Source organism: Paroedura picta, chromosome 13, assembly GCF_049243985.1.
Source record: "Paroedura picta isolate Pp20150507F chromosome 13, Ppicta_v3.0, whole genome shotgun sequence".
In the NCBI taxonomy this organism is placed as follows: Eukaryota; Metazoa; Chordata; class Lepidosauria; order Squamata; family Gekkonidae; genus Paroedura; species Paroedura picta.
The window spans coordinates 542,841-565,532 of NC_135381.1; the positions used below are offsets into that span (position 1 = coordinate 542,841).

General features: G+C 57.8%; 3 protein-coding genes across 4 annotated transcripts; 2 read left to right on the plus strand and 1 right to left on the minus strand.

Annotated features, from left to right (window-relative positions):
• The first annotated feature begins 29 nt into the window (after window positions 1-29).
• TPST2 (tyrosylprotein sulfotransferase 2) lies at window positions 30-11,081 on the plus strand. Of its 2 annotated transcripts, none has more exons than XM_077308109.1 (7): window positions 30-793; window positions 5,205-5,273; window positions 6,627-7,555; window positions 8,203-8,401; window positions 9,131-9,181; window positions 10,258-10,306; window positions 10,651-11,081. In XM_077308109.1, the coding sequence occupies exons 3-6, from the start codon at window positions 6,714-6,716 to the stop codon at window positions 10,285-10,287; spliced, it is 1,122 nt and encodes a 373-aa protein (XP_077164224.1). In that variant the 5' UTR covers window positions 30-793; window positions 5,205-5,273; window positions 6,627-6,713; the 3' UTR covers window positions 10,288-10,306; window positions 10,651-11,081. The 2 variants fall into 2 exon arrangements, with proteins under 2 accessions (XP_077164224.1, XP_077164225.1); XM_077308110.1 differs by lacking the exon at window positions 30-793 and adding an exon at window positions 3,226-4,564.
• Window positions 11,082-11,323: 242 nt separating this feature from the next.
• TFIP11 (tuftelin interacting protein 11) lies at window positions 11,324-19,498 on the plus strand. The gene is made up of 12 exons (XM_077308105.1): window positions 11,324-11,595; window positions 11,708-11,867; window positions 12,315-12,471; window positions 12,888-13,015; window positions 13,835-13,987; window positions 15,214-15,729; window positions 16,081-16,187; window positions 16,511-16,679; window positions 16,811-17,054; window positions 17,593-17,735; window positions 18,048-18,213; window positions 18,556-19,498. The coding sequence occupies exons 1-12, from the start codon at window positions 11,339-11,341 to the stop codon at window positions 18,909-18,911; spliced, it is 2,556 nt and encodes an 851-aa protein (XP_077164220.1). The 5' UTR covers window positions 11,324-11,338; the 3' UTR covers window positions 18,912-19,498.
• Window positions 19,499-19,778: 280 nt separating this feature from the next.
• Window positions 19,779-22,651, minus strand: SRRD (SRR1 domain containing). Its single transcript, XM_077308114.1, has 7 exons — window positions 22,517-22,651; window positions 22,350-22,390; window positions 22,074-22,219; window positions 21,881-21,979; window positions 21,620-21,771; window positions 21,065-21,110; window positions 19,779-20,309 (listed from the first exon to the last, which is right to left on the minus strand). The coding sequence occupies exons 1-7, from the start codon at window positions 22,633-22,635 to the stop codon at window positions 20,115-20,117; spliced, it is 798 nt and encodes a 265-aa protein (XP_077164229.1). The 5' UTR covers window positions 22,636-22,651; the 3' UTR covers window positions 19,779-20,114.
• Window positions 22,652-22,692: the final 41 nt, after the last annotated feature.

A 22,692-nucleotide genomic window follows, 5' to 3' on the forward strand; every position in this document is an offset into this window, starting at 1 on the left:
AAAGTCTCGCTCTCTCCCGAGCAAGGCTTCCTCCACCAGCAGCTCCTAGCCGGGAGGAGCCCAGGGCGCCTCCACATTCGCAGGCGGTCAACCTCCGGCCCAGAGCCGGGTGCGGGCCTCAGGCTCTCCGCCCCAGGAGGCCCCTCCCCGGCCTGACTCCGGGGCCCCGGGGGGCAGGGGGGCGGTTGGAGCTGCAGGCCAAGCGCAGGTGCCTCTCCGAGCCAGCCCCTGCCTGCCTGCCTGCCTGCCTGCCCTCCTCCCGGGGCCTTGCCGTCTTGGCGCCAGCCCCAAAGGACCCGCCGGGGAAGGGGGCTGGCCGGCAAAGGGGACCCGACCCGGGAGGGGGGGGGGCGGACGGCCCACCGGTTCCCAAGGCCGCGCCAGACAGCCTTGGCCGGCACGGGGGCGGAGCAGGCAGCGGCGGCAGGGAAGGAGCGGCTGCCGGGCGGGGGGAGCGGAGCCCCGCCAAAGAGAGCGGGGGGGGGGGGCGCTCTGGCGCCAGGAGCAGAGCCGCCGGGGCAGGCGGAGCGCGGGAGCGGCGCAGGATGCGCGGCTGCAGCGCCCTCCAAGTGGGCGGCCGGACTGGCGGGCCACAGAGCGAGCGAGCGAGCGAGCGAAGCCGGCCGCCGTTGGGAGCGCGCCCGGGGAGACCCGCCGGCTCCAGCGGCCGCCCCTCCTTCCCTCCCTCCGCCCGCCCCCCGTGCGCGTGACGTGGAGGCGCCGCCAGCAGCTGCCCGCCCGAGCCGAGGCCAAGAGCAGCAGCAGCAGCAGCAGGAGGTGCCGCCGGGCGGCGGTGAGTGTCGTGGCGGCGCTCCGCGGCGTGGGGGATGCTGCGTGTGCCTCTGGCTGCCCCCCCCCACCCCACCCGCGCCCCTTGTGCCGGGGCCGGGGCCGGGCGCTGCCACGCGGAAGGGCCGGGAGGCTCCGGGGGCCGCTGGGGACCGTCCCGCTCGAGATGGGGCTCCGCGCACAGCCTTCCTGCCCGCCGCCGTGGCCGCCTCCCCTGGCCGGCCCACCTGGCACCTGCCGAGCGCCGTCGCGGCCAATGGCCGCCGCCCGGCAGGACGTGCTCAGCCGCGGCCGTCTCCCCGGGACTGGGGCGGCCTGCGCATGGGTGGGGGGCGGGGGGCTCTCCCTGGGGGACTTTCCGCCTTCTCCGCCCCCTCCTCCTCCTCGCGCCTGCCCGGCGCTCTCGGGAAGCCCCCCAGGCCTGGTTCCCTGGCAGGGCAAGGGCGGCCCGAGCACAGAGCCCGATCATAGCCCCCCCCCCCCGCCCCGTCGCAGGCAGCCCGGAGTGGCCGGAAACCCTTTTGTGGCCCTGCTCCTTTGGCCTGTGGAACTGCCCAGGACCCCTTTCCACGGAAGCCTGAACCGTCAGGGGTGTGCAAATGGTTTGGTTGTGGGGCTTCTTTTTTCTTGGGGGGGGGGGGTTCCAGAAAATTCTAGCTTGGATTTGATCCCTCCCCCCAATTCCAATCGATGTTCTGATGGGATTAAAAAACAACATGAACTTTGGGGTTAGTGGCTGGCGGATGATGTTGTTCCTGGCGGCCTGGAGTTGAGCTTCAGCATCACTCATCCGACCGGCTGCACCACCTTGGAGGGCGAGGGCAGCACCCTGTGGAGCTCTGGTGTCCGGGAAGAGCGGTGTGCAGCCTGCGGCCCTGGCCCCCACAGGAGTGGATCTTCAGCCAATCCAAAGGATTCCCCCCCTTGCCGGCTGCCAGCAGACGGGGAGGGGAGGGGAGGGGTCTGGCTTCAGGAATGGCCCATCTAAGGGAAAGTAGTTCTGGAGGGGCCTCCTTAATCCTTGAGCAGACTCCCTTGTTGCCCCCCCCCCCCCTTGTGCCAATCCTGGGGCCATGGTGGCCTGTTCTCTAGTGGAGCTGAAAGAAAGAGCACTCAAGGTGACTGGCACCAAAGGCTTGTTTGTTAAGTAGAGAAGCTGGGCGGAGGGGGGGGGGCATTGTGTGTGTGTGGGGGGGGGGCAGCTCTTGATGCATCTTGAAACATTTCCAGTAGTGCTGGCAGAAGAAGAAAGTTGTTGGCAGTGCCTCATTTGCCCGTGACTCCGGGCCTGTTTGCTCTGAAAATGGGGGGGGAGCTGTTTTTACCTGCCCTTTACCTGTCCTTGCTGTCTGTTTGCTGCAGGCTGAGAGGGCAGGAGGTCTGCTTCTCCTGCGAGGGAGGGCTCATACCCTGTGGGCCCCTTTCTCCCTGCTGATTTGGTGCCTTCACAGGGGTGCCCCTGTGCAAAGAGACAGAACCAGGTGTAGGCTGTTTCTGGGATAGGCCAGCCCTGCGCTGAAGGGAGTCCAGCTCTTTCCCTGCTGGGGGAGGGAAAAGATTCTTATTTTGCCATTAAAGAAGTGCTGCTCCGGTTGGTGATTCCCAAAATCCCTTGGGAGTTTAAGCAGGATAAAACAAAGCGAGTCCTGTGGCACCTTGAAGACCAACACAGTTTAAGGCTAAGCTTTTGTGGCAGATACCTTGCTTCAGATACCCAGAATTAAACTGGATTGGTCTTCAAGGTGCTTCTGGACTCCTTGTTCTGTTGCTTCAGGCCAAACACGCTCGTCCCCTTGACTCCATTAGCAGGATAGAGAAATGCAGCCCAGCAGAAGAAGAGTCGTTTTCTGAACTCTGCTTTTCACTACCTGGGAAAGTCTCAAAGCGGCTTCCAGTCGCCTTCCCTTCCTCTCCCCACAACAGGCACCTTGTGAAGTCAGTGGAGCTGAAAGAGCTCTGACAAGACTGCTCTGTGAAAACAGCTCTAACAGGACTGTGACTAGCCCAAGGTCACCCAGCTAGCTGCACGTGGAGGAGGAGGAGCAGGGAATCAAACTTGGCTGTCCAGACTGGAAGCCACTACTCTTAATTGCAACACTGAGTGGGCTCCCCCTCTGCCCCCCCCCTGCCCCGCAGCTGCTGAACAGTGTGCAGAGTGCGCTGCAGTATCTGCTGGGCCCAAGGAGATTTTTGTTGTGCAGGCAGGGCCAGCCAGGCCGTGGAGAGGACCTGGCTCTTGGCACCGCTTGGCCGGCTCCTCTCAAAACTCCTTAGCAACCAGCTCAACTGACTGGTGTGGAGTCTTGACTTGGCCTGCTGTGGAACTCGCTGGGCAGGGGCAGGGGCTGGGGCTGGGGCTGGGGCTTGCCTGGCCTCTGGCTACTCTGGGGGTGAGTGCAGCCCTGGGCTCCAAGGGGGGAGGGGAGACCTGAATTGCAGGCAGGCTGCCCAGGAGGGCTTGGGGTGGGATGGAGGCTTCTTTCCAGGCAGTGGGGGTGTCCGTTCTCCCGCGGATGCTCCACAGCTGTGCCCCGCCCTTGGCTTCCTTTCCTCCTTCAGCTGCAGCACCAGGAGCCCGGGAGTGGGGGGGGGGGGGGGAGAAGAGCCTGGCAGCCTCTGCCAAAGCCTCCCCTCCTCTCCCCAGCAAGAACTTGGGCTGCTTCTCCATCCTTTGTGTGACAGGAACCCTTAGCTAGACCCCCCTAGGCAAATGGGGATCCAGCCAAGAGAAGCCATGCTCTGGTTGCAGAACTGAATCAGGAGCAGGCCAGGGAGGTGGGCTTGGGGAGGGCGGTCGTGAGACTCCCCTCTCAATGCTCAGGATGCCAGCAGCGTTCTAAAGCTTGCCCAGAGAGCAGGGTTTCCTTCCTGATTGTCTGAGGCTGGCTGTTTGCCTCAGGGTCCGTTGGGGAAGGTCGGCCTTTCAGATTTTACTGCTCTTGAGGAATTCATCAGGCCTTCCTGTGGGGCTGAAGCGCACCAGTTTTGTTTTAGCATTATGAGGAAGTATTTAAATGGCTCTGTGGACTGGGACAGAGCACACTTTTGGGATGTGCTCCTTGCTGCTGATTGCACCTGTTTTTCTGGGCTAGTGGGAGAGGCAGCTGGTTGGGGTGTGTGTGTGTTGTTTCTAGAGTGATATAAGTATTGTAACTGTATTCATGCACATAAAATAAATCACTGCTTACAGCCTCATGCTTAAAGCAAAATCATTGTGAGCTCTCATTCCATGAGAACGTAACATTAACAGGACCTTCTAAACCTGCATCACTGGTTCTTCGGTGGGATAGTTATGTGTATTTTCTGGGGTTTAGGCAGAACGAACCTGGTTGCTGATATTAAGGGCAGAACAGGCGAGGGCAATTTGACTTCATGCTGTATTTACAAAAAGGGGAGCAGAGGAAGTTGCATCACAGCTGCTGTGTAGGAAGTTCCCCTTTTCTTTTTCTGCAGTGTACCTGGCAGTTCTGCTTTGCCTTTGATCCCCACCCCAACCGAGGGATGGGGGGACCCCCTGCTGCCTCCGACACACCCTTCCTGGCCTTGCCAACATGGCTGCCCGTCTGTTGTCACGGCAACAGGTTTTGTTCTGTGCCTGGGGCTTACCACTGGCTTGTGCAACAGCCAAACAGAGGGTGGCTTCTCCGGAGGAGCCGGCCGCTGGGCTCTCCCTTCCCTGCCACAGTGGGCCCTGGTGAGAGCAGGCTGCAGGGGGAGGCCTCGCCACAGGACGGCCGGATTCAGGACTCCGGAAACATCTGGGCTCTGCTGGAAGGCAAGAGGCTGGGCCTGTGTGCGCTGTTGCAGCACTCGGCTTGCAGCCTGAGGCAGGAGTGACGCCTGAGGGGGGAGGCGGCCCCCACTGGGGGGCCAAGCCCACGGGCAGGCCTCTGGGGCGGGAGAGCTCACCCTGGCACGGCGAGGCTGTCTCCAGCAAGGCTGGCGCTCTGGCCTCGCTGCACGTCCGTCGTGGGCAGAGCCACGCGGCTTTAGCCATGGCAGAAGCGGGGTGGGGGGTGCTGTGGGCAGCAGGCTGGGCCAGGGGGCTGCGGGTGTCGACAGGCAGTTGCGTATACTCTTTCTCCGAGCAGAGAAAGGCGTGAGAAGGGCAGCTGCAGCCCCCTTCCTCTTTTGTCTGGTGGCACTGCCCTTGCTGGGGCCACGGCTGGGGCTGGGGCTGGGGCTGGGGCTGGGGGAGGGCCTGCTGGCCAATGCACGCCGTGTTGTGTCTCCACTCAGCCGCTCCAACCCTGGAAGCAGAGGGCCACGATCTGTCCTGAGAACCGCTCATATCGAGGGCGGGAGGGAGGGCAGGAGGGAAGTTTCCCCGAAGAACCAGAGGGGCTTCTTCCCGGCCGTTCCCAGGGAGACCAGCTCGCCTGACCTTGTGGGTTTTCCTTTCCGTCCTTCCTCAGGATTTCCCTGCCGTCTCCATTTCTGAGCCAAGCAAGTGGTGAGCGGCAAAATGAACTTCCCGGGGCAAGGTGAGCGTCACCCTAATGGCTTCTTCTGACATATATCGGCAGTGGGTCAATGAATATTTGATGCTTTCCCATGCTCGCTCTCTCCCAGCCTCGTCCATGTGCCATTAATGTTTGAACATATTCAGAGCTACAAGGCACACCCATTAAGACTTGTTTTGCATTGGCATTAATACCCACATTCAAGGGGGGGGAGGGCGGGCGGAGGAGTCCTGCTGGTGGTATCCTCGGCCCCCGGGGGTGAGACTTGTCTGGACGTCCTCCTGTGGTTTTCTTGTACACCATGTGCTGGACTCATCCTGGCTATGCCTCCCTCCGCCCCGCCCCCCACAAACACACACTCTACAAGTGTTTGTATTGTGCCCTGGGCTTTCGCCCCACAGCTGGGCTTTTCACCCCACAACGCCGTTTACCATTAAAGCAGCAATCCCCAGTTTGGATGAATCAGTCCATGAGCTGATGTGCTTTATGATTCTCTAGACCATTTCTGGGCCGGTCCCAATCCCAGAGGCTTTCTTGACTCCAGTTGAGGTGCTTATCCCTGTGAGCTCTGAAGCACTCAGCTCTTTCCCTTCCTCTCTAAACGGCCGTTCTCAATGCCTTTGACTTTTCACTTGTGTCTTGCTGTGCTCAGCTGAGCAAACTGTTATTGGTTGTGAAGGAAACCTTTTTCTTGAAGCCTTTAACATGCCATAAAGTGAAGGAGTTCCTGGAGAACCAGTTTATCAATTTAGGCCAGTTTTGTGGCTGTGATGCTCTGGGCTGGATGCAGACCTCAGTTAGCGAGGCGTATTCTGGGGTTCTGTTGTTTGCAACTACAGGGAACAGCTTCAGAAATTAGCCAGAGATTGTGTAGGACCTTCAGGTCCATCTTTGCAGCCACAAAGTGTGGGGCCACGCTTCAGCTGGGACAGGCAGGGGGCACCAGTCTGGTTTCTGAAGACTTCGAATCCTAGAGTGGGAAGGGGCCACACAGGCCATCCAGTCCCACCCCCTGCTCAGTGCAGGATCAGCCCAAAGCATCCAGGATAGGGATCTGTCCAGCTGCTGCTTGAAGACCTCCAGTGAGGGGGAGCTCCCCACCTCCTCAGGCAGCCGGTTTTCCTCCTGAACTTGACCTTCCAAGTTCCATCCAAAGCAGATTTGCATGCTTCTGTCCGCACTGACTTCAGTGGACATTGAAAGGGGTAATTTCACTTTGGATTGGCTCCCTGTACGCTGGCCCTCCCCACGTCACCATGTGTAAGAAGGGCAGAATTACCTTCTCCCCGGTTCTGAAGAGGTGCGATTAAGGGCGGGTGCGTGTGACTTCTGCAGGCTGCAGGCTTCCTGACTCTGTTGGCTTTGTCTTGGCAGGTTTTCTCTGGCTTGGCCTCTTCTTGTCTGGAAGCTGAAAGGAAAGCCAGCCCCACGCCGTTCTGGGCCCATGTGGAGGGGGAGAGGATGCGGGTGACCATGAAGCGGGTGCTGCTGGGGGTGGGCTTTGCCGTCGCCCTGATGGTGTCGGCACACCTGGGCCAGCAGGTCCTGCAATGCCAGCAGATCCTGGGCCAGGGCTCTGGCCAGCGGGGTCTGATGCGGCCGGAGAATGAGGAACTGGTGATGCTGGACTCCAACCGAGTGGAGTACCGGTACAGCAAGGAGATGCCTCTGATCTTCATTGGCGGGGTTCCTCGCAGCGGGACCACCCTGATGCGGGCCATGCTGGATGCACATCCGGAGGTGCGCTGCGGGGAGGAGACCCGCATCATCCCGCGTGTGTTGGCCATGCGGCAGGCCTGGTCCAAATCCGGCCGGGAGAAAATGCGTTTGGATGAGGCTGGGGTGACGGACCAAGTGCTGGATGCTGCCATGCAGGCCTTTATCCTGGAGGTGATCGCCAAGCACGGGGAGCCGGCCAGGTACCTCTGCAACAAAGACCCCTTCACGCTCAAGTCCTCCCTCTACCTGTCTCGCTTGTTCCCCAATTCCAAGTTCCTCCTGATGGTGCGGGACGGCAGGGCCTCCGTCCACTCCATGATCACCCGGAAGGTCACCATCGCAGGCTTCGACCTCAGCAGTTACCGGGACTGCCTGACCAAGTGGAACAAGGCCATCGAGGTGATGTACAACCAGTGCCGGGAGATTGGGCGGGCGCGCTGCCTCCCCGTCTACTATGAGCAGCTGGTGCTGCATCCCCAGCAGTCCATGCGCGACATTGTGGCTTTCCTGGACATCGCCTGGAGCGATGCTGTCCTGCACCACGAGGAGCTCATTGGGAAGCCCGGGGGCGTCTCACTGTCCAAGTGAGTGCGTGTGCACGGGTGCTTTTCCCACTCCTCTGGGCACGGTGGGGGCGGGGGGGGGACTAACCCAGGTTAGGGGAGGCCAAGGCGGGCTACCAGCTGGGTTGCAAGGGGAGGGCGGGGGGTCATACCTTTAGGCCTGGCCGCCCACAAGGAAACTGTCCAGGGGACTGACTGCTGCTTTAGGCAGCCACTGGCAGCCCAGGGACATAAAGGCGCCTGGCTGGATTCAGGACAAGGCTGCCCTCTTCGAATCACAGGCTGGTGCCAAGGAGGTGCTACAGACATGATACCTGCACGTCACACCTGCTTGGTAAAGTGCTTCCAAGGGGAGTGTTCAGTGAAGAAGCAGCGTGTTCTACTGGCTGCTCGGAGCCGTAGCTGTGCCTGTGCCCATGTGTGCCACCCTCCCTGGCGGGCAGGTGGGGCAACTTGGGAGGAATGGAGGTCACTGGGGGGGGGGGGTTGAGGCAGGAGTCCGTGTGATCAGCGGCTTCACACTGTTGTGGGGAGGGATGGTTTGAAGAGCAGCTCAGAGCGGTCTGTGCAACAGAGCAGGGGCCAAGGAACGGCTAGAGGGAGACAAGGGATTGGCACAAGAGGAGCCGTGGGGAACCTGACTCTTTTTAAAACCTCTGTCTGTGCAGGATCGAGCGATCCACGGACCAGGTGATCAAGCCAGTGAACACAGAGGCCTTGACCCGGTGGCTGGGCCACATTCCAGGAGACGTGGTTCAGGACATGCCCCACATAGCCCCGATGCTGGCCAGGCTGGGCTATGACCCGTACGCCAACCCCCCCAACTACGGGCACCCAGACCCCCTGGTGATCAACAACACCCACAGGGTGAGTGCGGCAGTGATAGACCCTGCCAGGCCCCGAGGTCTGATCTTGGAGCCGCACAACTCTCTGGCTGGAACCAGGACCTTTCTTGCCACGGTCCGGTGCCTCCTTGAAGTCTCTCTTTATTGATGACAGAAGATTACAGCAAATAGGGCTTATTGTTCAGATGAGGAAGTCATTTTGATGGCCTGTAGCCAGCGGGAAAAGTTCTCTGCAATGTGTACTTTTCAAGTGGCACTATCTGGCGGGAGGGAAGCCGGCAACACAAAGGGGGCCTTTTTCACCCGCCGGGCCTTGCCGCGTGCCCATTTCTTCGCTCGACGGGGGCTCCAGTTGTGCTGGCACACATTCCTGGGGAAGCAGGGGGATAGGGGTGCCGCAGAACATTAACCTTCCTGGAGCAAGGGCGCCTCTTCCATAGGGTGGCCACATCTCTCCATTGAACCATCACACTGTAATTGGTTGGTTGCAGCACTTAGTTGTAGGAAATGGTAGTCAGGAGCCCTCTCATTCAGAAGGTTCCTTTAGCAGCATTGCACATTTAGCAGCATTTAGCAGCACATCAGAATAACAAGCAGCACATCAGAATAACACGCTTTCTAATGGCAAAGCTCTTCTGACAGCAAGTCCTGAATGGGGGTGTTTGGGGAGGGAGGCAGATCAGCAAAGCTGGGGGAGGGGTCCTCATGTGCGTTTGACCTCCTTGACTGTCCTTTTCTGTTCTTCACACAGGTCCTGAAAGGGGATTTTAAAACACCTGCCAATCTGAAAGGACAGTTTCAGGTGATGCTTCTTGTGTTTTCTTGTTTGCTCTCTGTTTCGTTGAGCTTTCTTCTCCCTCCCCACCCGGCGGGCGGGACAGGTACTTCTCCGGGGGGGGGGGGGGATTTTGCTTCCTCTGTTTTGTGCTGAGCTTTCAGGTAAAGGTGGGTCCTGGTGGCTATATCTAAACTCTAGAGCCCCCACACGCACACAAACACACATTTGGGAGGTGCTGTGACTTTTCGGGATGGGGGAGGCCAAGGAGAATGAAGGGCCTCCTGATAGCCAAAAAGCCTAAATAGGGTTCTTTTGCCCAGTCCCAGTGAATTACCCAGATAAAAACTTCTTTTATTATTGCAGAAGAAATGTAGACACAGGGGAGTTCCCAGATATGTGCGGAGATCCATAGAATTGCATTCTCTTGGAGGCTGGGAAAGATGATGCCTTGCAGGATGAGCCAATAGCCTGGGGTCTCTACCTCCCCACTCGTGCTTCCCCCTTCCCCAACCTCCAGTTGTTTACATAAACAGTAGAGACACACTCTTCTTCCATTTCTCTTGCCTTGGTAAGGACTATCTCAGCTATAAAATATAAAACTTTGGTTTTGTGAGAGAGCTTATCAAAAGCTACATTCCAGAGAGGAACAGGCCGTTTGCTCTGCCTGGTAAGAACCAAAGACTTGAACCAGGACAGGACAGAATGTAGAATTATAGCCAATCCCCAATAACTGTATGATCAATCAGAAGGCTGCAATCATTCTCTTTACCACCAGGCCATCACTCCTATCAGGATGCGTAAAGCATGTAGCATCATCCTTCCAGAGGAAGATAGGGGCTTTGGTGGAGGTTTGCATGGCATGCATGGCTCCAGCTGAAGGCACCCAAGCAGCCAGGGTCAGGGTGGCTCACCTCTACTGAATGCACTTGGCTGGACAGAGGGGACAGTCCTGAGCCAGGAGGACCAGTGGGCAGGCGGTGGGCGACAGGGCAGCCTCTGAGGTCTGCGACTTCCGGCTTCCTTCCTTGGCCCAGTTCGAAAGGGCAGAATGCCAAATCCAAGTGGACTACTGATAAGTATTTTGTTTTTGGTTCTTCCAGGGGACACAGAATACTACTGCTTTTCACTGATGAAGTCGAGGACTTCCAGGTAGGTCCTGGAACTACTAGCAAATCCCAGTAGATGCCTTACTGGGAGGCTGATGTATCACCTCCTGCATCATATAGAAGGGGTGTGGGGTGACTGTCACTTAAGTGTCTGATAACACAGCAGGACAGTCTGGAACACATGGCTAGTTGTGTGTGGTGCTTCCCAGGAACGGTTTCTGGCTTTCCTAATCTCTTCAGCTGTTAATTCAATACTCCTCTTCCCCCTGTCCACTTTTATGTCAGAAAGCCCATCCTCTAGCCTGAACAGGGGGTGGGGGTGTTTACATGCTTAATAAAATGAATGTTCATTCTTTGCAGTGTAACTTTGACTTTCTCCCCACTCAGGTGCCAGTTGCATCTGGTTGTGCTGAAGATAAGAAAATTTGCAAATAGCAAACGTGGAACTCTGTTATCCAAGCATATTGCTTGCTACTGACATTGCCAAAAGGAGCATCTTCTGTCAGGCATTTTTGCATTTATTTGCAAACCTTGGACATGTTGGACTCCCGAGTCTGTCGCTTGGATGCTCTGTGGTCAAAGGTGAAATCTGTGGAAACAAGACCTTGAAGCCTGCCAGGGAACATTTTGTACTTGTGGCCTGGAGACCTTTTTGCAGGCTCCCTCTCGGAAGTGTCTTGCCACCCTGGTTCCTCTGAAGTAACTCTTAATTTTAACCCCGTTTGAGTGCTTTTGTCTTACAGGTGACAATCTGGAACTTGCTGCTCATCACTTTTATTTGTAATTTGCAACAAAAATATTAAAAATTAATATATGAGGCTCTCTGTGTTCACCTCTTGCCTGGCTGTATTAAGACGTAAATGGTTATCGGTGTGGCTTATTGGGCTTGTAGCCTGCGCCCTCCCACGAGGCGGCCCCGCCCCTTCCGGCCGGCCACCGAGAGGCCGCGGGAGAGCGGCGCGCGGGCGCTTCCGGTGCGGCCCCGGAAGCGGCTTCTGCGCCGGCGCAGTCGGTGGGCGGGCCGTCGTTTCCGGTGCGGCGGCGGCGGCGGGGTCGTCCTGCTCGTGTGGCGGCGATGTCGCTGTCGCACCTGTACGGGTCGGGGGAGGGGCCGGCGGGCGGGGGCGAGGGGGGCGGCCCGGCGGAGGTGGAGCTGGAGCGCTTCGAGGTGACCGAGTGGGACCTGCAGAACGAGTTCAACCCGCACCGGCAGCGCCACCGCCAGACCAAGGAGGACGCCGTCTACGGCATCTGGGCCCGCCGCCACGACCCCGACGACGACGACGACGATGACGACTCCGACGAGCAGCGGCCCAGCTTCGCCGGCAAGCGGTGCGCGGGGGGGGGGGACGGGGGGCGGGGGGCCTTCCCCCGGAGGACGGGCGCCGGCCAGGGACCCCCTCCGCCGCTAACTTCCCCTCCCGCCTTCCTCGCCCGCCCCCAGGCCCAAGGACTACTCGGCCCCCGTGAGCTTCATCAGCGCCGGGCTCAAGAAGACGGCGGCGCCGGAGGAGGCGCGGGAAGAGGACTCCGACGAGGACGAGAAGCCCGCGAAGCAGGACGAGCCCCCCCCCAAGGAGTTCGTGCCCAAGAAGCTGAAGACGGTGAGCCCCGGACAGCCCCAGACTTTAAAGGCCACCTGCCCTGAGAGGGACCCTTGCGGGACCCCACGGCTTACCTCCCCTTCCCTGTGAGGACCGCCCGTTTATTCCTTTTCTCTGCTTCCTGCCACCCACCCTGGGTGAGGACCGTCCTCTTATCCCATTACTTCTTAGCTTACTTGGGACAGTTGTATGAATAAATGCGCATCTTCTTCCATAGGGTACAACACCATAAATATGTTCCGGGGCACGACAATACTGGCCGTTTTAATCCCATCCTGCAATCCTTGTTTAATCGCCATTGCTGCCACACATTGAGCCGACATTTCCTTGACACTGCAACCCCAGGCTCTCTTTTTGGGTCTGGCTTGTGAAGAAAGGGGTATAGGGTCGGGGTGTCCTAAAATGCATCAGTTTAGCCTTTCTAGCACTGACCATTTTTATTTACAGGGTGGCAATTTCAAGCCCAGCCAGAAAGGTTTTGTTGGAGGGACCAAGTCCTTCATAGACTTTGGCAGCTGGGAGAGACACACCAAGGGGATTGGGCAGAAGCTGCTTCAGAAGATGGGCTATGTGCCCGGCAGAGGCCTTGGCAAAAATGCACAAGGTAAGGCCAAATTCCTCCTTCCTAGCTGTGTGGTCTTCTTGGAGCTGAGAAAGCTAGTCTGGGCCTTCAAGCAGCATTGAACACCCAGTATCATGCAGTGAGCAGTTGCCAAGGCCCTGGTTTTCTTGGAGAAAAGATGCATATGTTTCGAGAGACAATTTGTATTTTCCTGCTTCTGTGGGTGAGCAGGCAGGAAGTGTCACTCTGGAAGTCTGATAGAGTGTTCTTGGGCTCAGCTGCTTGGACTGTGGGTGGGAAACCTTGCTGGAACTTCTCCTGCTGCCTGCCCTGGGCCCTTGGGGGCTGGAGAGGGATCAGCGCTGTGGTCGGGCTTCCTTCCCTCGTTCTCCGGTAGCTTAGATCACTGTAGTGTTTGCATAGAACATCCATGGATTGGCCCCGCTGTCCTTCCTCAGGCATCATCAATCCTATCGAGGCCAAGCAGCGGAAAGGCAAAGGGGCTGTCGGAGCCTATGGCTCAGAACGGACTTCCCAGTCCTTGCAAGACTTCCCTGTGGCTGACTCGGAGGAAGAAGCTGAAGAGGTAGGAGGTCTCCCCTCCCGGCCTCCAACTGCATTTTCCTGTGTTAGGATGGGGCAGGTGGTGGCTAGTTTTCCTTCCAAGTTGCCATTAATGAAAATGATTCCCAGGGGCCGCCTCACAGATGTTCTCTCAGGCTTGGGGGTGTTTGGCTTCTTCCCAGATGAAGATGTTGGGAGCCCAGCAGGAGTGAGGCTCCTGCCTCTTACTCTTAGGGACTTGGCCAGATCATACAGTGATTAGAAAGAGGAGATCTGGAGATGTTGTCCATCAGTATCATAAAGGAGAAACAAACAGCCATCAGGAAAAGCACCCTGTCTCTGCATTCCTGCAATGGGGGTCGGTGAGGGGAGGATTATCTGTGTCTACCAGGAATGGAGGCCAGACATCAGAGAGAAATTGCCTTGCAGACCATATCTGGTGCCCGACTGGAGCCAGGAGGATCTCCTCTCTGGGTGTTGCTGGCTGGGGCTGGTGTGGTGGATTGCCCAGGCGATGCTCCTGCTAAGGTCTGGCCCATTCCTAAAGGTTTATCAGGAGCTCTTTATGAACTAGATGGTCTTGATCTGTTGGCATGGAGGCTGAGTGATTAGCGATCGGCTGGAGCTGACAAAATCAGCATTCCCCAAAACGTCTTCTGACACCTGCTGCTTTGGAGGGCTGGATTGCCATCACTCCCGCTGATCTCTCCAAAAATAACAAGACAGCCCTCCTGGAAGCAATCCAGCATGCGCTTTGTGGACGAGAACAGCACTAGGTTCCAGCAAATGGCAGCCTGTCTGCGGGAGTCCTGCCTCCATCTCGGCTTCCCTTCCCTTCTAGGAGTTCCAGAGGGACCTCAGCCAGTGGCGGAAGGACCCAAGTGGGGGCAAGAAAAAGCCAAAGTATGCCTACAAGACAGTGGAAGAGCTGAAGGCCAAAGGTAGGGCAGGGAAGCAGCTCTCGGCACCTCAGAAGGAGCTGGCGCAAGTTAAGGTGAGACAAGAACCAAAAAGATTGAGAAATCTGAAAATATCATAACCAGCATATGAAATACAGGTTTTATTGCACAGTGCTCAACTTGGTCAATTAAAAACAATACATTAAAATTGCAGATTGGAAGATGTACAAAAACACTTTGTGTCACACAGTATCAAAAAATATGCAACAGATAACAAAACAACCTTAACATAGCAACCTCATGCAATTTGATCCAATTGGATCTTCTCCAAAGACCAATTATCAACCAACACATATATAAATACAAAAAAAAAATAAGCATTGATCTGTACTATCGTCATGCCAATAAATATCTTGGGTCCATATGATAAATGTACACGAATATACTGTGAACTCCAGGTTGATTTCTCAAAACACAGCCACACACAGTAGATTTCACTTCATACCACGTGAGGTTTCCAGGACGGTAAGACCATTTGTAAGATCCAGTTGGATTGAAATGTGTCAGGTTGTGATGTTAAGGTCATTTTGTTATCCATGCCATTGTGAGTGACCCAAAGGGTTTCTGTATATCGTCTTTTGAAATTTTAATGTATTATTATAGTTGACCTAGTTTAGCACTGTGCAATAAAATGTGTATTTAATATATTTTAATGATAATAATATCCGGCTATCTCAACCCTTGTGACTCCTAGCTTATTTTGAAGGTTTCCTTTGTTCTTTTCCCCTTCTCTCCTTCATTTTCTGCCCGTCAAGGTGAGGCCCAGATAGGGTTTCCCAGGTGCGTGCTTGGGGGGGGGGGAGGGCGGCGGCTGGCATCAGCTGCCCAATGTGTGTGCTCCTTCTGTGAGGGAGGGGAAGTCTCTATGCTGGAAGATAAGGAGCTGGTTTGCTTTTGCGGAAGAGTGGTCAGTTGCTTGCTGCCAGTACCTGCTGATTGAGAAGATCCCTTCATGCAGGGTCCCAGAGCTAAGAAAAGGGAAGTCTTAGACATGCTCGCCTCCGGGCGGATACCCTGAATGGGAGACTAAGCAATTTCAGTTTATGGTAGTGTTTTAACACCTCAGCCTGCAGACAGAATTATTTCTTGCTGCACAAAAAGCTGGTCCAGCATCAGAGTTCACTTGAACAGAACAAACAGAACTTTGACAGTGATTCCTAATTCTGTTTGAATCCTGCCAACGTCTTGAGCTAGCCCGTTTGGCATACACTCTCCCGCCTGGGAGCAAATGACCTTTGGTTTGTTTTGGGCTGCTTGGAAGGTGATTGACATGACCGGCCGGGAGCAGAAGGTCTACTACAGCTACAGCCAGATCAGCCAGAAGCACAACATCCCGGATGACAGCCCCCAGCAGCCGCTGCCCTTGGGCAAGGACGCCAAGCCCCAGGCCTTCGCCCTGCCGGAGCTAGAGCACAATCTGCAGCTCCTGATTGACCTGACCGAGCAGGAGATCATCCAGAACGACCGGCAGCTACAGTACGAGCGGGACATGGTGGTCAACCTGACCCACGAGATCGAGAAGATGGATGAGGTTCTCTTGCGTGAGGAGGCAGAGGTCCACAACCTCAGCAAGGTCTTGGAGATGGTGGAGGAGTGCGAGAGGAGGATGCAGCCGGGCTGTGACGACCCCCTGACCCTTGCAGAGTGTGCCAAGATCTTCGAGACGCTCCAGGACAAGTATTACGAGGAGTACCGGATGTCTGACCGTGTGGACCTGGCAGCAGCGATCGTTTTCCCACTGGTGAAAGACTACTTCAGGAACTGGGACCCACTCAAGGTACGTGGCTGGTGGGCTCAACTTCCGGGAAAACAGGTTGTGGATTGGAAGATGAGGTTTTTTTTGGGGGGGGGGGGGGGCTGCTGAGTAAAAAAGAGACCAGCGGGCAGAGGGTGGCACAAAGTCCCCCTGTCAAGTGCTGGTAGGAATTTTGCCTCCCAGGCCCAAAAGTGGGAAACATGTGCTGTCTTTCCACCTGAGAGACACCCAAGGCTCTGTTCCCACATGGCAAGTGTAAAAATCCATGGTTTGTCACAGTGTTGAGGAGCAAGCCTCCCTCCCATGCCTCCCTACTGTACTCCTGGGTCCCAATGCACTCTCTGTGCCAATGCTCATCTCCTCCCTCTCCAGGACTGCACGTACGGCACAGACATACTAGGCCAATGGAAAACCTTGCTGGAAAATGACCAGTTGCTGTCCCACGGGGGGCAGGACCTCTCCTCGGATGCTTTTCACCGGTAAGTGGGCTGCCCACACATGTGGAACGAGCGATCTCCCTTGAAGCTGTAGGAGCCCCCATAGCTGATGGTGTGGGGACCTCCAGGAGCCTGTCCGCCGGACTTGGGCAGGGAAGGGAGTGTAGTCAGGGCACACCGCCACCTCCCCTGCCTGACAGGGTCTGGATCTGGAAAGAACATGGGAAAGGGGGTTTTGAGGAAGAGCCAGGGTGCCGGCATGGCCAAGGAGAAAGCATTTGGGAATCTCTCTCCTGGGTAGGCGTCCCCGCACATGGCAACGGCCCAGCTCTGCAGCCCTCACTGTGAGGTTTCCTTTTGTGCAGGCTGATGTGGGAGACGTGGATGCCCTACGTGCGCAACATCATAGGGCAGTGGCAGCCCCGGAACTGCATTCCCATGGTGGACTTCCTGGACAGCTGGGCGCCCATCATCCCCATCTGGATCCGGGACAACATTCTCGACCAGTTGGTTTCCCCCAAGTTGCAGAAAGAGGTAGAAGGCGGGCTCAGCTCCTGCTGCCTGTGGGGATGCAAGGGGAGGGGGTCCCTGGAGGCTGCTGAGCGGTGCTATGGCCAGGCTTCTTGAAGCAGCCCCACGGTGCCGGCTTCTACTTGCACTTGCAGGTGGAGAACTGGAACCCTCTGACGGATACGGTCCCCATCCACTCGTGGATCCACCCCTGGCTGCCCCTGATGCAGGCCCGCCTTGAGCCGCTCTACTCACCCATCCGCAGCAAGCTGGCCAACGCCCTGCAGAAGTGGCACCCCAGCGACTCCTCTGCCAAGCTTATCCTGCAGCCCTGGAAGGAGGTCTTCACGCCAGGCTCGTGGGAGGCCTTCATGATCAAGAATATTGTGCCAAAGCTGGGTAAGGGAGCGGATTGCACTTTCACCTCCCGGAGCCTCAGCGATGTCTCCTGCAGAGGGGGGATCCAGGTGCCACCCAGTCAGCCTTGGGGAGCGAGGGGCTTGCAGTCCATGTGGGTGGGAGAGGCCGGAGGGCCCGATGTCTGGCAGCCCACTAGCCTTGCTCGCTTGGACGGCAGGTGCCAGGCTGCCCATCCCTGGCCTCTCGACCACTGATCTGAGCCCCTCTTGGTCTCCCCTAGGCTCTCCCTGCTTCAGTGGCTGGAGGAGCAGAGGGCAGTAGAGAAGGACTCGGGTGGCTGGAGCCTCACCCAGAGCACTGGGCTGGGGGTTGGGAGGGAAGGGCCACTTGCCTGCCTCTTCTCCGCTTTGAGTCCTCGGCAGAGGGATGGGGCCAGCAGGCTTGAAAAACCGACAGTGCTTTCCCCTCCCCCGTGCTCCTTCTCTCTTCGGCACATGCCTGCAGGAAATTCTTGGGGGGGAGGGGGCTGCAAACAGGCATCTCTGGGCCTCTCTTACCCCCTCCCTCTCTCCGGCAGGTCTGTGTTTGAACGAGCTGCTGATCAACCCTCACCAGCAGCACATGGACGCCTTCTTCTGGGTGATGGACTGGGAAGGCATGATCTCTGCCTCCAGCCTGGTGGGGCTGCTAGAGAAGCACTTCTTCCCCAAGTGGCTGCAGGTGTGTAGCTCCCCCTTGTTGCTGGGGAAGAGGGGCTGGGGCGGGGGCTCAGCATGGCAATGTTGCCTGCGGTCCAGAGGGACTTGTCTTCTTGGCTTGCTGGGCTGCCTAGACACTGTGTAGTACCCGCAGAGCTCTCTTTGTGCAGAGCTTGTCCCCTTGCTTGCCGTCCTCACAACTGGCCAGCAGCAGCAGAGCATGGGGTGTTTCCAGAGTTCTGCTTCAGGGCCTCCTGCTCAGCAGCCCTGGCATGCTCCCCTGAAGTGGCTTTCCCATCTCCTCCTGCCATCCACCCTCTCTCTCCTCCCCCAGGTCCTGTGCTCCTGGCTGAGTAACAACCCCAACTATGAGGAGATCACCAAGTGGTATTTGGGCTGGAAGTCGATGTTCTCGGACCAGGTGCTGGCCCATCCCTCCATCAAGGAGAAATTCAACGAGGCCCTGGATGTCATGAATAGAGCTGTCTCTTCCAGTGTCGGTGCGTGGGTTGGTGGCTGGCCCCTGCTTGCCCAAGGCCTCCCCTGTCAAATTCTGCTGCCTTTGAGCCGAGGGCTAATGGGTGGCTCTGGGCCATTTGCCAGCTTCTGAGCAGGTGATGGGTGGGGGAGGCTTTATCCTGTGCCTGAATCTCCCCAAGACGCTTTCCCTAGCCTTGTTGACTTTGTGTCCAAGCCCTCCTGCCTTATAAGGGCCTTGTAGTTGCTGGCAGCAGCTTGTGCCACCCCTACCCTTGCTTCAGAGCCCCTTTGCCTCCCCCCCACCCCCCAGGAGAGGCCAGGCAGTTCTCCTGCAACGCCGCTTTCCTCCTTTCCTGGGCTAGGGGGCTACATGCAGCCTGGAGCACGGGAGAATATTGCTTACCTGACACACACGGAGCGCCGCAAGGACTTCCAGTATGAAGCCATGCAGGAGCGCCGGGAAGCGGAAAACATGGCCCAGCGGGGAATCGGCATGGCCGCCGGCACAGTGCCCATGAACTTCAAGGACCTGATCCAGACCAAGGCCGAAGAACACAACATCGTCTTCATGCCGGTCATTGGGAAGCGGCACGAGGGGAAGCAGCTGTACACCTTTGGGCGCACGGTCATCTACATCGACCGGGGGGTGGTCTTTGTGCAGGGGGAAAAGACCTGGGTCCCCACCTCCCTGCAGAGCCTCATTGACATGACAAAATGAGCGTGAGCAGCAGAGGGCCTGTCCAGACTCCACAAGGAGGCTGTGTTGCTCATGCACTGCAGCAGCACTGATGGACTCCAGATGAGCACAACTGGCCCCCGTGTGTCTGGAGAGGCTTCTAGACATGTGTAAATATAGCGTATTCCAGAGTCCACTCATCCACGGGCCTGGAGTAGAAGTCCACTCTTCCGCTGAAAGATGCCAGCTTCCCCCATTCAGATGCTGCCTTGAAAGCAACCGGGGTGCACTTGATGGGCCCCAGCGGAGCAGAGAGGGCTGGAGGCTGGGCTGGTGGGCGCCCTGGGAGGTGTCTCAGGGCCCTTCTTCTCTAGTGCACCCTCTTTATCTTGTGTTAGCCCCCATACCGCTAGCTGCATATTTTTCTAACATTTCATTGATGCGTTAAGACATTTTTAGTCCTTTGACTCTGAACCAAGAACACCGAAATGAGGGACTATTTTCCCATGCATGGGGATGGTCGGATACCAGCCACTTTACAACACAGAAAGAGGCTGGATATTCACATTTTCATTAAAAAATCGACAGCTGGATATTCACATTTTCATTAAAAAATCGACATCTTTGAACAGTGTCCTCCCCTGTATGTAAGCGCCAGCCATTCCTGCCCCTATGTGGTGTCTCTCTGCACCTGGGCCCAGACAGGTATCTACTGCAGTTCTGCAGTCAGGTACACCTATCTGGACCTCTGGGCCTCCAGCTGGGTCTCTGTGGAGAGCTGAGCCCGAAAGCCTCTGTTAACGCACTGCAATTGCTCCACCGTACTTGGGGCTAGAGAACGGTATCTCAGCTAGACTACGGAAATGCGAAATGATTCTTATTCCTGAAAGAACAAACTGACACAAAAGATCATAGTTTAAAACAATTCTTAACATGACCAGTTTAGCACAACAGAACAGCTGCCTTTTTCTGTGGCTGATGCAGCAGTGTTTAATCCAGACTGCAAGCAGCACGTGAGGGGGGAGGAAATGAGTCACCAGCTGGATGGGGGCCTCGCAGGATCCATGGAGAGCCCAGAGAAGACAAACCCTTCTCCTTCCCCGGTTTTGTTCTGCTACTTCCTGCCGGCCTGAGTGGAAGCCTCAGCAGAGCTTCCTACTGCCGGGGGCCCTCAGTTAAGCTTTGCCAGAGGATCCTGTGGCATGATTCGTCCTCCTTGCAGCCTCCTGTCCGGTTTCTCTGCAGCTAAATTTCGTCCGTGTTCCTGATGATCTCTGCCTGATCCTCAGATGGGTATGCTGGCTCATCCTGGAAGCCCCAGGTCTCTGGGGGAACCTCCTGCAGCTTGCGCCAAGGAAAGCAGTGGACAGCAGTGTCGTTGAACACCTCGAGCTGCTGGTCGTGGGGCGGGAGAGCGGCTTCCACAGAGGCTGGCAAGACCTACCCGGCGGCGGCAGAGGGAGAGAGTCCCTGTGAGAGTCACACTTGGTCACGGGGTGCAGGTGGGAAGCAAGGGCCTGCAAGAAGCCTGGAGCTACGGGGCAGTTCATGCACAGGTCGACTTTTCTTCCCCTGACCCACCTTGGCCACATTTTCTTCTAACTGCAACCCCAGAATTCACCATTGCTGAGGAAGGACACTTACCGCCATGGCCAGAAATTTGGGGAGGACTTTGGATGCCTCACTGACTGGAGGCACAGCTCACAAAAGTAGCCCGCCAGGCCTTTTACCATCTGCGCCAGGTAAGGCTGCTAGCTCCCTACCTGTCTCCAGAACTCCTTGCCACAGTGATCCATGCGACGGTCACCTCCAGAATGGACTTCTGTAACTTGTTCTATCTGGGCCTACCCTTGTCTCTGACCCAGAAATTGCAGCTGGAGCGGAATGTGGCTGCATGGGTCCTCAGAGGAACACCTTGGAGGGCCCATATGCAGCTGGTGCTGAGACACCTGTATTGGTTGCCGGTTGCAGGGAAGCTGCATAGGTGCTCCCTCCACCAGAGGAGGAGGGAGGTCAGACTGGCTGCAAGCAAACTGGCTCAGAAGGGAAAAGGAGCTCTTTGGCTGGAGGTCTCAGCTCAGCAGCTCCTCAGAACACCATTGAATGTATTGGGGGGGGGGGGGGCTCACTAGCTAGGTTTCCCCCAAACTGTAGACCTAAGGCTCCTGAGCGAAGAACAGTCACACACACCCTACCTTGGCAATGTAAGCGTAATCCACTTGGAATATCCTGGTTGGGACCCTACAAGCCAAAGGTGCAGAAAGCATTAGGGCCCAGGGGCTTCCATTCCATCTGCTCAAGCCCCTTTCTCCCTGCATAGAATCACAGAGTTGGAAGAGACCGCCAGCCCCCTACACAATGCAGGAACTCACAACTACCTGCCTACCCACGGTGACCCCAATTTCATACCCAAATGAAATCTCCAGAATGCAGCCTGGCTGGAGGAAATTCACCGCCGATCCCACAGTGGCAATCAACAATTCCCTGGGCCACAAGAGATGAACACAGGCACATCCCTTCCTGCCCACCCCCTCCCCATCTAAGTAACTTCAGGAAACTTGTTCTTCACGCGGGCACGGGGGTGTGGTGTAGCCGGGCAAGAGCTGTCTAGAGGCGGCTGGCCATTGCCTGCCTCAAGTTCCTTGGAGATCTCCCATCTGTTTTGCTTCTGTAGTTGGGTTGGCCTGGGCTACCCTTGTCAGGGGAGCTGTTAAGGAAAGGGAGAGGACAGGCGGAGGTGGGGGTGGTACCTTTCTTCGATCCCCTTGAAACTGTTGCCTACAATGACCATTTGGGACAAGGCCTCTGCTGACCAGTTGCTCCACAGCAAGTTATTGTAGAGTGCTTTCCCACAGTGGATCATGTAGAAGATGGTCGGCTCATGCACAGGGCACTTTCCCTCCTGCAAAAGAGGACGGGAACTCATGCCAGGCTGGGGGCGACAGGCAGCCCCCCGCCCCGCTCCCCCTCAGCGCAGGCTCTGGCCCCCTGCAGGGCTGCCCCTTCCTCACCTCGTTCCGGGAGAGAAGGGAGAGGCCGAGGCCGCTGAGCACGTCCCTTTCCAGGGCGCAGAAGGCCGGATCGAAGACGCAGCAGCGCTCCTCGGGGATCTGCCGGGGGACAGGCGGGGCAGGCGGTTGCTGCGGGGGTCAGGAGGAAGGACCCCCAGCCCGGGCGGGGGGGAGGGGGGGGAGGGACGCTCACCTGGAGCTCGCGCAGCAGCAGCAGCAGGAAGGCCAGCTGGCCGCGGGCCCTGAAGCACGAGGCGAAGTTGCCCAGGCCGAAGCACACGCACCGCCAGCGGCCGCCCGCCGGGGCCGCGACCTCGCGCAGCGCTCCCAGGAGGACCTCTGCAGGGGGGGGGAGGAAGGGGCACAGGCCGCGCGGGGCTCGCTCGGGACTAGGCCTCCAGCCCCCCCTCCCCCCCAAGCCCCGGGGCGGGGAGACCCCCCAACCCCCCCTCCCCCCGGCAGGACTTACTCAGGCTGCGGCGCCAGAACTCGGAGGCCTGCAGCTCCGCCCTGCGCCAAAGAGACCGGAGGGAAAGTCAGCCGGGGGGGGGGCGGCGGGGGGAGAGCGGGGCTCGGGGGAGGACTGGCCGCCTGCCTGCTCCTGGCCAAGGAGGCTCCGCTCCACGGGGCCCTCACCGCGCCTCCTGCAGGCGCCGCCCCTGCCGCGCCTCCGCCTCCTCCTCCTCCTCCGCCCGGCCGCGCCGCCGCCGCCCCCGAGGCGCGCTCCAGACGCCGTCCCCGCCGCGGCGCTCCATGCCGCCCTGACCCTCCGCGGCACCCGTACGCCAGGCCGGACGCCCCGCCCCCTGGAG

Bases quoted from the DNA above. Each gene is read 5' to 3' on its own strand.
- SRRD (XM_077308114.1), bottom strand. From the start codon at position 22,635: ATGGAGCGCCGCGGCGGGGACGGCGTCTGGAGCGCGCCTCGGGGGCGG. The intron at 22,391-22,516 runs GTGAGGGCCCCG...TCTTTGGCGCAG, and splicing joins CGGCGCCTGCAGGAGGCGCG to GGCGGAGCTGCAGGCCTCCG. The intron at 21,772-21,880 runs GTGAGGAAGGGG...CCTCTTTTGCAG, and splicing joins CCCTTCTCTCCCGGAACGAG to GAGGGAAAGTGCCCTGTGCA.
- TFIP11 (XM_077308105.1), top strand. From the start codon at position 11,339: ATGTCGCTGTCGCACCTGTACGGGTCGGGGGAGGGGCCGGCGGGCGGG. The intron at 12,472-12,887 runs GTAAGGCCAAAT...GTCCTTCCTCAG, and splicing joins CCTTGGCAAAAATGCACAAG to GCATCATCAATCCTATCGAG. The intron at 17,055-17,592 runs GTAAGGGAGCGG...TCTCTCCGGCAG, and splicing joins GAATATTGTGCCAAAGCTGG to GTCTGTGTTTGAACGAGCTG.
- TPST2 (XM_077308109.1), top strand. From the start codon at position 6,714: ATGCGGGTGACCATGAAGCGGGTGCTGCTGGGGGTGGGCTTTGCCGTC. The intron at 7,556-8,202 runs GTGAGTGCGTGT...CTGTCTGTGCAG, and splicing joins GGGGGCGTCTCACTGTCCAA to GATCGAGCGATCCACGGACC. The intron at 9,182-10,257 runs GTGATGCTTCTT...TGGTTCTTCCAG, and splicing joins ATCTGAAAGGACAGTTTCAG to GGGACACAGAATACTACTGC.